At 38.9% G+C, this 12,957-nt stretch overlaps 1 protein-coding gene across 4 annotated transcripts in view; it reads left to right on the top strand.

Moving 5' to 3' along the window:
- zmiz2 (zinc finger, MIZ-type containing 2) overlaps positions 1-12,957 on the top strand; it is a 38,710-nt gene that overhangs the window by 14,047 nt on the left and 11,706 nt on the right. For all 4 annotated transcript variants that reach the window (XM_067573491.1, XM_067573489.1, XM_067573490.1 and 1 more), the window contains 10 exons: positions 375-577; positions 2,397-2,565; positions 5,234-5,452; positions 6,148-6,363; positions 7,608-7,691; positions 7,792-7,969; positions 9,985-10,126; positions 10,356-10,434; positions 11,389-11,520; positions 11,642-11,747. In XM_067573491.1, coding sequence (XP_067429592.1) covers positions 375-577; positions 2,397-2,565; positions 5,234-5,452; positions 6,148-6,363; positions 7,608-7,691; positions 7,792-7,969; positions 9,985-10,126; positions 10,356-10,434; positions 11,389-11,520; positions 11,642-11,747 — 1,528 coding nt within the window. The remainder of the gene's footprint in view (positions 1-374; positions 578-2,396; positions 2,566-5,233; positions 5,453-6,147; positions 6,364-7,607; positions 7,692-7,791; positions 7,970-9,984; positions 10,127-10,355; positions 10,435-11,388; positions 11,521-11,641; positions 11,748-12,957) is intronic.

Below are 12,957 nucleotides of genomic sequence, written 5' to 3'. Positions count from 1 at the left end.
TTTAAAAAAAACAACAGTAATCGTACAATTGAAATCAGCTGGTGTCAGTTATTTAAAATGAGAAGTAATTTGCGTAACTGTTTCTAGAACTGTCTGTCAGTCTTACACACCATAACAACTGAGACATTTTACATTTTATGGTTCTCACAGTAATAAAACAGACATATCAGTCTCTTTCAAATGACAGTGATGTACTTGTGCATCAGCTTTTTGTCATAGGTTAAGTGTGACTCTGAATCTGACTGTTAAGTGTGCTCTTAACTTCTGTTTCTCTCAAAATACCCTTTCTGTAACTGACGTCATACCACTTACTTGTCACTTTGTGGTTCATATGACTGTTCTCTGTGATAACACCTCTGCTGTTTCCCATGTAGGTGTTTGGTGCACCCATGGGTCCGGGTGAGAGCTCTGGCAGTCACATGATGCCTGGTGGAAGCCCTGGTATGGGCGCTGGCATGGGCTCCCAGTTCATGGGCCAGCAGTCGTACGGAGACGCCGTATCGAAAGGATACGGCCAGCCAGTCATGTACGGACGACCCAGCGCCGCTTACAACCCGGGCTCAGCCTACGGCGGGAGGTACACTTCACACATTTCTGTTCACTAAATGTCAACAAAATTTACTTTACTTGACACACCTGCAAATGAATATAACTCGGCATGTTTTAGAGGTACAAGAAACTGGATTTAGAATCACTTTTCTTCCATATTGGCTGTAAATTCACATGTAAAAGCATATTTTTGAGTAATGGCAGAGTCTCAAATAATACCAGGGTTGTGTCCAGAACAACTAAATGAATTACCTTTAGCCTACAACGACGACTTACATGGTAAATTTAGTATAATGTCCGTTTCCACAGCACTAATTCCATCAATACAACAACAGAGTCGTGTCATACTCACCACTCTGCTGCTCTGTTTCTGTTTTAGACTTTTCTTTTTATCAGTGTTAAGTTATTGTCAACAGAAATGAACACTTCCTGGTGTTTTTTCATGATAAAAGATAATGTATTATGAGTCCCAGAAGATCATTAAGTTTAATAACTTGTGTGGTTTTTATATTCTTAACATGGCACAAGTTAATATCTTGTTCGCAGAAGATATTAATCTTGTGTGCACACAAGATTAATATCTTCTGCGAACAAGATATTATCTTGTGGTTATTTATTTTTTTTTTTATATGGCACAAGTTAATATCTTGTGTGCACAAGATTCTTATCTTATGCCAACAACAAGATAATATTTTGTGAAAACAAAACATCATCTGTCAGGACTTCCGGATTCCTATGAAGGGAAGGTTGCAAAACTTTACATGTGAAAATGTTTCATTCATGGTCCCAAAACATTGTTTGGAGAAAAGTGTAACACCTGACATGACTCTTGATGTACTGATGGAAACAGTTCTGTTAAAATGGACTTTTATACTGAACTTATCAAGACATCATTCATTAAAACAGGCCAACATAGAGGACGTGTTGAGTTTGTATTAAGTTGAGAACAGTTGAAATTAGATATAAAGTTTTTTGAGAATTTACGGTGTATGTAGGAATACATGTGATATACTGTGCAAAGCATTTATAATCATCAAAAACATCAAATAATGACAAAAAAAATCGGAATTATACAGACTTCTCACAGGTAATCCAGATACCAAGATGCTATGGGCTACAGCTGATTAGTCAGTCGTCAGAAAAACAACTTCTTAATTATGAGAATTTGCTGCCTATCTTTCACTTGTGTGATAGTAAACTGATTTTTAAAAGTGTTGGTTGGACAAAACAAGCAATTTGAAGGCATCAGGAAGTTGTGATCAGCATCTTCACTTTTTTGTGACGTTTTCACAGACTGAACAATAAATTGATTGATTGGGGAAAACTAATATTGTTCCCTTTTTGGATCTTTTTTTGCATGTAAATACTGCCAAACTGATTACAACTCTGCATTCGAACCAGAAAATAAGTAAAAAAAACACAAAATAAGAGCAATAAACAGCAGCTGATGACGTTTCTAAGAGCAGATGAAAAGACCACATTCATAATTAACATTTAGCTAAAAAACTGAGTTCCTGAACCTTTTAACACTAATCAAATTAAAGCCTACATGGGACGTTATTGTTCATTCCTGGCTTTGATGCTCCCATCATGAATGAAAATGAAAACCTCCTGAATATGATAATTGAACAGTCTTGTATATTTTTATGTTAGACTACGCTGTTTATTACATGCTTACGTACTTTTGCTGCGGGGGTTTTTGCATCAACATATGTCAGCATGGCTGCTCTCACCCACTGTTCTGACTCACGCTCATGACAAAACACACACTCACACACACACACTCGTACACTCAGTTCACCAAGTTCACATCCCACTAATCTCCCCGTCTTCCCCTCTCCCTACAGTTACTCTGGTAACAGTGGAGGTGCCGGTATGGGCGTTCGTCCTCCCTCAGACTTCACCCAGGCTGCCGCCGCCGCTGTTGCCGCCGCCGCTGCCACAGCAACTGCCACCGCTACGGCGACTGTCGCAGCCATACAGGAAAAACAGAACCAGGAGCTGAGCTACGGCCAGGTAAACACACGTCTCTGCGGAGGGCAGCAGCGTCTTTTAACCACATCTCACACATCTCTTTCAGCTGATCAGCAAATTAATATATTTAAAACCTATTAAAGCCTGTTTGTTCAACACTATGAGACCAGTAGTCTTCAGTTCACCTCCTCTGTCACAACTTCAGTTTCCACCAGCCACTCAGAGGGAAATTTTGATTTTAACTATGTAAAAATTCCCAAAATTATGTAATTTTCCACTTATTCTTAGAATTAGTCAAGTCACTTTGTTTATAGAGCACATTTAAAAACAACAGATGTTGACTAAAGCGCTTTACAGAGAAGATCAGACGATCAGAAGAAAATTAATAAAAATGTAGAATAGAATAAATCAAATTTGGATAAAATCATAAAAACACAGCAGCACAGCACAGAGAATCAATAAATAATAAAGCAGTCATGTCTTAATGATGACTTTTAAAAGGCTGAAGAACAGAGAGACGGGTTGTAAAGATATCAGTTGAGGATCCACAATGTGGAGCCAGTAGTGGAAAATGACCAGTCACCTCTGGATTTTAACTGGGAGTGTTTAAATGAAGAGCAGTGATTGGTCAGCAGGTCTGAGGGTGGAATAGAGGATGAGGAGTTCAGATAATCTGGTGTCAGTCCATGCAGCGCTTTAAAATCAAATAATACAATCAAAGAATCGATTACACACAGGGCTGAGTATCAATACTTGATACCTTTTAAGGTATTGACCAAAATAACCCAGAACCAAGTAGTATCAACACTTCTCCAGTCAAACGATATCTGCGTTTCATCCTTTTTGTACCCAAATCTAGAAAAAAATGACTATTTATGTGGTTTTGCTCGCAGCAAATCATCGCAAGCGTTCTTAAATTTAACATGACGTGTGATTGGTTCACTACTGCAGCAGCTACGACCCAAACAGTCTGTGGTGATAATACTTCACTGTACAGTAATTTAAGAAATATTTCAGTAATTTGAACACTTTCAGAATGTATTTGTGTAAAAATCATTTGGATGAACAACTGAATCACATGATGGGTATTGAATGAAGTACTCTATTGGTATCGGTATTACTTTAATGGTACTGGTATTGGTACTGGTACTGTAACTTTTTAATGATACCCAGCCACTGGTAACCAGTAAAGAGAGGCCAGTAGAGGGGAGGTGTGGTATCTCCTCTTGGTACCACTGAGGAGCGGAAAAGGAAAAATTCCCCCAAAAAACTTTTATCGGGTAAAAAACCGACAGACAGACAGGAAATAGATGTTTTTATACAGAATAGACCAGAATTAAAAATGAAACTTGTCTTAAAAATAGTCCTAAACTTTGACTAATGAGTCAAATGAGGAACACGCCATGTTAAGATTAATTCTATCCAACATTTGCATACTTCAATATATTGAAACATGTAAAAGGAAAACTTGTATAAGACATTTCCCCCAAGTCATGTTGACAACATCAGATACGCTATTTGTATTATTTGTGATATAATTCATAAAATTTAAAGTTTAAGTCCAAATTCAGACTGAAAACAGCAGGGCATGAAAAAGTCGCAAAGGCTGCGGTGATGGAGGCGCGACAATGAAACACGATCCAGGAAGTCTAACCTGTTTCTCACAACACAGAGAAATGTTGCCATAAAAAGGTTTACGTGTAAATTTATTACACGTGTTCTTAGAATTAAGAGCACAAACAGTCTGAAGTGTTAAAAAAAAAAAAAAAAAGTTGTTTCAGAGGTCAGTTTGGAGCGACCAGCGGTTACAAACTGTACATGTTTTGGAAATTTATGATGATAAGTTGATTAAAGGTTTCTGTCCCATCACACACACAACATTAAAACGTTTAAGACAGTATGAATCAATAGTAAAAAAGTGCAAAACATATAAATTACCAATTAAAATAGTCCTGAATATCTACATTTGCTGGGTAACTTTATAGAAATGTTCTCATTATTGGAAACAAAGAATGTGAACATTGTATCGGACGACCACAGATGGTTCATATATACTTTATAAGTTATATCACAAATATAAATAAACTGCGAGGGGGAAATGTTTTAACGTAAAGTTCTTGTTACATGTTTGGATATATTGAAGCAAACCTTGGATACGATGAATCACGCCGGGGTGCGGTCCTCCTTATTTTACAACACTGCAGTCAGCGCTGATAAGAACTTTTTGACTCATAAGTCAAAGTTCAGAACCGTTTCTCACCAGTTTAAGACAAGCTGCCGTCCCTGTTTGGAGCAGTGATGTGTAGCTGCAGGGCTGTGGGGAGCAGATTCATGACACATGCTTCTTATTAACAGCAGAGACATCACATAATTTAACACTGCTCTCTCCTGCCAGACTATTTACACTATAGACTACTTATTTACATAATGAGAGTCACTGTAGAAGCACACACTGTCATGTTTCCTGTGGAAGAGCTGTGAAACATAACGTTTCCAGCTTAAATTAAAAGTAAATACAGGCTGTATGAGATCATATCTATCAAATCTTTACTTGTTCTGAAGATTTTTATGTAAATTAAACCCTCAAAAACAAGTTCTGAGCTGCTTTTCCCTCCCTATGAAACTGTTTTTCAGCCTCATGTACTCTCTGTACCGTCTGCGGTGTGTTTTTGTTTTCACTCCCGCTGTCGTACTTCCCTTTCCCTCCCAGATGGGTGGAGCATCCTCTTACAGCACCCAGTTCCTGTCTCATTCGGGCCCACGCGGCCCTCCTGGGATGAACCCTGGTGGGATGGTCCCTTCCAGGCCCGGACCTCCGCCTTCCACAGCGGGCATGTATCCCTCTCACCCTGCCCAGACGCAGAAGATGCCCCAGCACGGAGGCTATCCGGGCGGACAGCAAGGCCTCAAACGGCCTTTTCATTCAGAGGTCAGTGTGTGTGTGCGGAGGGTTTATCAGTGGACTCAGTAGATCCAGACTCAAATATCTCAACAACTGTTTGATGGATTGCTATGAAATTTAACACAGACATTCATGGTTCCCAGATGATAAATCCTACAGACTTTGGTGTTGCCCTGACTTTTCCTCTAGTGCCACCAGCAGGTTAAAGATTGTGGTTTTGTAGTGAAAATGTCTCAACAACTATCAAATGGATCGCCATAAAATTTGGTTCAAACGTTCATGTCCCCCTCAGGATGAATTCTACTAACTTTGGCGCCATCAGGTCAAAAATCTTATGTGTCCAAATGCAGAACCATTCAGATAACAGCTCCACTTTCATGGCCTGTTTAGGGTTGCAATTGATGAGTATTTTTTATTATTACTGTCATGTTTTGTCCTAAAAACTGTCCAAAACCCAAATATTATATTACAGATATTCATTTTATTATCATGTTTGACAAAGAAAAGCATTGAATCATCACATTTGAGGAGCTGAAACTGTTAAAAAAAGAGATTAAAACAATTATTCAATCATCAAAATAGTTGCAGATTAATTTTATGTCAGTCGACATTGTTGCAGCTGTAGAAAAAGAAATATAATGACTGCATTCTATGTGTATTTTATTTCTTTATTTGTCCATTATCTGCAGTCATGACCGGACTTTCTTCTCCATCTCTTGCAGGGTTTTCCGGGGCAGCAGTACGGCTCCGGCGGGATGTCAGCGTACTCTAACCAGCCTCTGCAGTACCCCGCCGGTCCGCAGCAGCGATGCGCCCCCTCGCCCTCGTACCCCTCCGGCCGGATGCCTCTCATGGGACAGTACGCACACTCCGGATCACACAACCCGGCGCAGTTCCCCCCCGGAGCCGGACAGCCCAACCCTCCGCAGTATTATAAGGTGATAATCAGTCACGCTGCTTCACAAATTACACCCAACCAACACTGGATCAGGATGTGAGAGATTAAAAAAATCTTATGACCTCAAACATACTTTGGCATTTCTGTGTTGACATTTATTGTTACTTTATATATACTATGATATACTGTGCTATACATACATATATACATATATACATATATATATATATATATATATATATATATATATATATATATATATATATATGTATATACATACAGTAAATCTGTCCAGACAGTTGTGAATGAGGGCAGCTCATCCTTTATTCAAGTCTTTAATGGCCTTTTGTGTTACTGTATTTTTATTATTTCCACAGTAAACATATAAAGATTATACATACAAGACAAAACAAACACATTGACAATAACATCCAGACAACAACATGTTCAGTCGATGCTCTGCAATAAAAACTGGATGCAAAGCAAAGCTCAAAATAAAGACAGTTATCTCACCAGCACATCCTTCAGCTTTTTATTAATCAATAGATGTTCTTTTCTTATATAATAAAGAATGTGATAAATATAAAGGAAAACTAGTCGTTCCTGTAAACAAGTATTTATTGAACTTTTCCACATGAATGAATAGAGGAAACGTCTTTTCAACAGCTTGAACTGTTTTGAAAAATCCTAAGACTGCAACTATTGATTATTTTCATCACTAATCAATCTGCTGTTTTTGTCCTTTATTAATCAAATAATGGTTTTGTCTTGAAAAAAGGCAGAAAATTGCTAAAAAATATAATATAATTTCTTTACAGCTTGTGGTTCATGGTGATGTTTTCACATGTTTGTTCGGTCCGATCAACAGTTTAAAAGAAAAAGTTCTGTTTACAATCAAGTATGACGCAGAAAAGCTTCAAATTCTCACGTTTAAGAAGCTGCAACCAGCAAAACTTTGACATTTTTGCTTTTAAAAAATGACTAAAACAATTATTAATTAATCAAAATAGTTGCTGATTATGCTCTATTCTTGTATATAATGTTTGTAATCTTAAGTGTTTTGTAATTTGGTTGTCCATCCTGATGTTTGATCAAAATAATCAATAGGGGAAAAAAAAAATAAAAATGTGACCAAACAAGTCATCAAACAGGTTTTTAATTTCCTGGTTTCTCATGAAGGTTGTTGAGAACTTGGCGAACGCAGAGAGATCTAATTTCTACTCTTTTGGGTCCAGATGGACGGATCGTTAGCTGAGTGTCATGTTTCCTGTCTGTGTTGTGCAGTCGGAGCCGTTCAACGGCCAGGGCGGCCTGCCATCTGGAGGAGCAGGAGGATACAATGCCTTCACACAGGCTGCAGTGAGCGGGGTAAGTCACTTCAACTCAGAAGAAGCTTTTTTTAAAGGATCGACGGCTTGGTAGATTTTGAAGTTGTGAACATACGTCCTCCTCGTCTCCCGTCTCTCAGCCAGGCCGGGGCGGAGTGATGCCCGGGTATCCCAGTTCACCGATGGGAGGGAATCCCACGCCTCCCATGACACCCGGGACCTCCATGCCTCCTTACCTGTCCCCGGGCCAGGACACAAAACCCCCTTACCTTCCCCCGGACACCAAACCCAACATCAACACCCAGCAGCCCTCTACAGGTGAGACCAGGAAACACTAACTTGTAGTTACAGGAAGAGAAAGAAGATACTCGCTCACACATTCCAGTGTGGCAGGATGAGATCTTTTTAATAAACTAGGAACTTAAAATGCCTTTTACATATCGTTTGTGTTTCCACCACATCATTGAAAGATATGATTTCTCATCGAGAAGCAGGAAACAACAGCAAAGAGTCGTCTGTTCTTTGTGTTTACTGCTGCGTAACGCTGATGTTTGAAAGGATGTAATGAATACCTGTTGACAACTTCCTCACACTCAATCACAGACAGACTCAGGAAAAATACTGAATGATTGAATTAGACTCTAAATTCATTCAGTTTGATCTGAAAAACACGTCACCTCAAACCTTACTACCTCAAGATGATACTTGAAGTTTCTTTTTCTCTTTTTCTTTTATTCATTTTCTTGTCTCTGAAGTTTTATTAGTTCAGTCTTTTTAGTATTAGTAACCTAAATAATGGACCCAGCTATAACAGAATTTCAGTGCCATTATTTACAACATATATTTGAGTCATATGTGACAAATAAAAACCTTGAACTTTGAATCGTGATTAAATGAAAAGGAGAAATGCAGATGTGTAAAAGGAGACTGAAAGCTTTAGTACAGCACTAAAACTCTCTTATCTCGCTCTTTTTTAAAAACATGTTGGAAAGCTGACATCACCTTGTTTTAAACATTAATAACCAACAATAAACGTCCGTCTCTTGTTCTAATATTGATACTAGTGACTCACAGTTTTTGCTTATTTTGTAGATGAAGAAATTTGCAGCAGCTGTTGAGTCTGTATTTGATCAATCAGCCATTTTCAGTCCAACAAACTCTGCCTCAATAGTTTCTGAACCATCAGACAGTTTCACCCCCAGAGTAGGGACACATCTAGTCCTTCAGGGCATCTGCATGTCTGGAAAAAGCCTTAAAAAACAAACCTTCTCTCTCTCTCTCAAACAAAAGTAATCAGTTAGACACTTACAGTATATGTTACTTCACACTCCTGCAGACTTGTATCACTAGTTTCAAGTGGAACTGAGCTTCTCCTTGATCTACTGTATCTTGGATTGTAGCTTATTTGTACGTCGCTTTGGACAAACGCAGCAGAAACCCTGATCATAAACATAATGTGGACATTAGGCACTAAAAGTAAAGTGAGAATACTTACAAAAATATTGCTATAAATGGTTTTAATTTATCTATTAACTTCTTATAAAGTTGATTAAACAGCAAGAAAGCACAGTTTTTCATGGTAACTTGCAGGTAGGTTGTTGAATCTTCTTCTGTGGATTTATTATTTAGGCCGTCACAGGTGCTTCTTCATGTTAATCCCAGATTGACTCCATGATATTGAGATCAGGGCTCTGTTGGAGGCCAAACCAAACCATCTGTTGCAGGACTCATCATTCTTCTTGTTGCTGAAAATAGTTCTTTATGACTCTAGCTGTGTGCTCGGGGTCACCGATCAGACGTCTCGCTGATGGTATTACATAATGGATAAGAATCTAAACGTCTAGGGTGGCTTAAACTTTTGCACAGTAATGTAGGTCAGGAGATGTGAGACTATGGCAACCCTGAATCTACACATCAGCAGCTAGGAGTGTCAACTTTTAGCAAAAACTTTAAAACAATTCATCATTTTTTAATTGGTTAATCTGTCTGTCCATTGTCTGCCACTGCTCACAATCAGGACACGTTAATTTGATCCATTTCTCACCATGAATTATTGTTATACAGCTAGAAAAGTACTAAATAAATAAGTCTTGGCCATTTTGTCCCTCCTGGTTTTCCATCATACTTGCATACTTTGGCCGCTATGATTGTGAAATAGTTATTAATTGCAGTGTCTGTGGTGTTAAAAGTGTCTTATGTGTAACTTGGTGAATGCTGCAGAAACCTTGATTCCTCTGATCATAAACACAGATAACAGAACAGAAGTTCCTGAGTTCCTCAGAAGTTCCTGTGGTGGAAACTCGCTAAACGTCGCCTCCTTTTTCCCCTCCCAGGTAACCCCAGCGACGACCTACGTCTGACTTTCCCTGTACGTGACGGCGTTGTGTTAGAGCCGTTCAGACTGGAGCACAACCTGGCTGTCAGTAACCACGCCTTCCAGCTGAGAGACTCTGTCTATAAAACACTCATGTTGAGGTACAAACACTGATTTCCAATCACACACATACAAAGCTGTGACTTCTTTATAACTTCCAATGTAACATAATATGTGGCTTCAGTGTGTTTTCAGAGCAGCAGAACCCTCCCTGTTTGTCTTCCTGAGTGATAAAGACACAAATTTGAAGAAAAACAATTGAGGAATGTTTGATAACCCCACCCAGCCTCCTCCCCCCCCCTCATAGTTGTGTTGTGTCTCCCCCTGCAGACCGGATCTGGAGCTGCAGTTCAAGTGTTACCACCATGAAGACAGACAGATGAACACCAACTGGCCTGCATCTGTACAAGTAAACATCATCCTCTTTACTCTGGATCTCACTGCAGAGTCTAGATGGTGTTTGGTTCTTAAAGGGAAACTTTGGACCCTATTTTCTCATCTTTTTGTCTCTAAGTGACTAATGTGGACAACAATTTTTTAAACTGGTCCAGTAATGAATGAGAAACAGGCTGCAGTGTAATCTGACGGTGGAATAACGCTCCGTCAGTGTACGTCCACTAAACTGTTTTTGCCACTGACAGACTCAGATTGTTATTACAAGTGTCTGACAGCATTAAGGAAAGAACCATACAGAGAAATAAAATGCTCTTATTTACCTTTTGCTTGATCCAGTCTGTTTGTTATTGTGTCTCGCTCAAGGAGAAGTCTTACTCTGAAATCTTCAGCCATTACTTTGAAAATCTTTTAAATAACTCTAGGCTAAACTCTCTGTACTCCAACTCTGTCATGGCTGAATATTTAGCTGAGAGGAAAGAAAAGTTTTATTTCTCTGTATTGTTCTTTCCAAACAAACAGACTCTTTAGTGGACTTACATCGACGGGGCGCTATCGCCCTGAAGGATTACATTGCAGCCTGTTTCTCACTCAATATTGGACCAGTTTCAAAAATCGTTGTCCCCATTAGTCTGGTAAAACAGGGTTGAAAAATACAGAAGTTTCCCTTTAATGAGTATTTATGGTTATTTGAGGCTTTTTGAGACTTATTTTCATTGTAAGGCTTAATTGTGTTAAATATTTCTTCACCTACACGTACTGTAGAGATTTCATATCTCCTGGAATGTGCTGTTGCCCAGCATGCAGAGATAGGACCAGTGGAAATTAAAAAATAAACCAGTTAGCATAGTGTGTTATAGTGTTAATGTTGTCATAGCTTTTTGGATTCAACTCTTGCTGTAACTTTGACAGCAGCTGGATGAAAACAGAGAATAAATGAAGTGTTAACTCTGTCTCTCTCCTGTATCAGGTGAGCGTTAACGCCACTCCTTTGTCTATCGAGAGAGGCGACAACAAAACATCCCACAAGCCCTTGTACCTAAAACAAGTGTGTCAACCGGGTCGTAACACTGTGCAGATCACCGTAACAGCCTGCTGTTGTGTAAGTAGCCTTGAAATGACTCCTGACTGTCTCTGTTTGTGGTGTACAGTCAACTACAGTGCAACATATTTATGTGTCTTACACTAAACTAATAAAATCCTTCCTCCCCGTCTCTCCCCAGTCCCATCTGTTTGTGTTGCAGCTGGTCCACCGGCCGTCTGTCAGGTCCGTCCTGCAGGGTTTGATGAAAAAGAGACTTCTGCCGGCCGAGCACTGCATCACCAAGAGTGAGTTTAAAATCTAGTGTTTTCATTGAAGAGCATGAGATGTTTAAACACTACTGGTACCTGAAGTGGGAGTTAATTTCCTTTTTATATTGAACATTTTTGACAATGACTCACCACAAAAAAAACAAATCAAAATTAGTTTAATGTGCTGTTATGCTGCAGATAACATGATTGCAGGATGTCATAGTAATGAAACTTTAATGCAGGTTTTAAGGTTTCCAGTCAGAAATGATCAGGGCAAGTGATGAAAATATCTGTTACTGTAAATCAAAGAAATGCTGATACATCTCAGCTCATGACTCCGTCTGAGACGACAAACTCAAGCTGACAAAAGAAATATCGTCCTGCTTATTATCTGTGTCAACCTCCGTCCTCCTGGAGGCGCTACAGGCCTCCGACCATCAGAACAACCAGGTTTAAAAACAGCTTTTTCTTTCCCGTTTCAATAAAGACTCTGAATTCTGCCTCTTAATCTGTATTTCCTGTATCTTACATGCTGTTACATGCAGCTCTTCATCATCCAGGAATATTATTAGTGATTATTATTGATTGTGTAATATGTTTTATCTGCTTATATGTCGTTCCGTTCTTTTCAACGCTGTGCCAAAAATAGTTCCATCGACTCAGGTCACATGATGATTAAAGTGAAGTTAAAGTGACGGGTTTTGCTGCTTGTGGTACAATTATTTTCATTATCAAACCATTTTTTCGATTAATCGTTTAGTCTACAAAATGTCGGAACACAGTGAAACAGTCTCCCAGAGTCTCAGATAACTTGTTCTGTTTGACCAAAAGTCCAAAACCCAAAGAGATTTAATTTACAGTGATATGAAACACCTCACAGGAAACGGTTTTTCCTTGGAAAAATTGTTAATGATTATTTTTCTGTCGATTGACTAATCAGTTAATTGACTAATAGTATCCCTGTTATACATGAAAAATAATGTCCGACTCTGCAGACCAGAGTGATTTTCAATGCAAGACCATCGCATAACTCATCTCCAGTGCACCGCGTCTTATTCACCAAACGTTTTCGGCTGTTTTGATCAGTCATGTGACTAAAAAATCACCATAGATACCATGTATATAAAGCAACATTATCAGCATCCCTTTCTTACAAAGTACCGAGGTTAAAAAAAAAGTTTTAAAAGTTTGGGAACGACTGATGTGAAACTGTTCAGATCGTTACTGAGACCTGTCAGAAGATGCT

The sequence above is a fragment of the Thunnus thynnus genome, chromosome 19 (assembly GCF_963924715.1).
Source record: "Thunnus thynnus chromosome 19, fThuThy2.1, whole genome shotgun sequence".
NCBI classification, from domain to species: Eukaryota; Metazoa; Chordata; class Actinopteri; order Scombriformes; family Scombridae; genus Thunnus; species Thunnus thynnus.
Note: the sequence above shows the minus strand (reverse complement) of the source record. Positions and strands in the feature narration are given on the sequence as shown.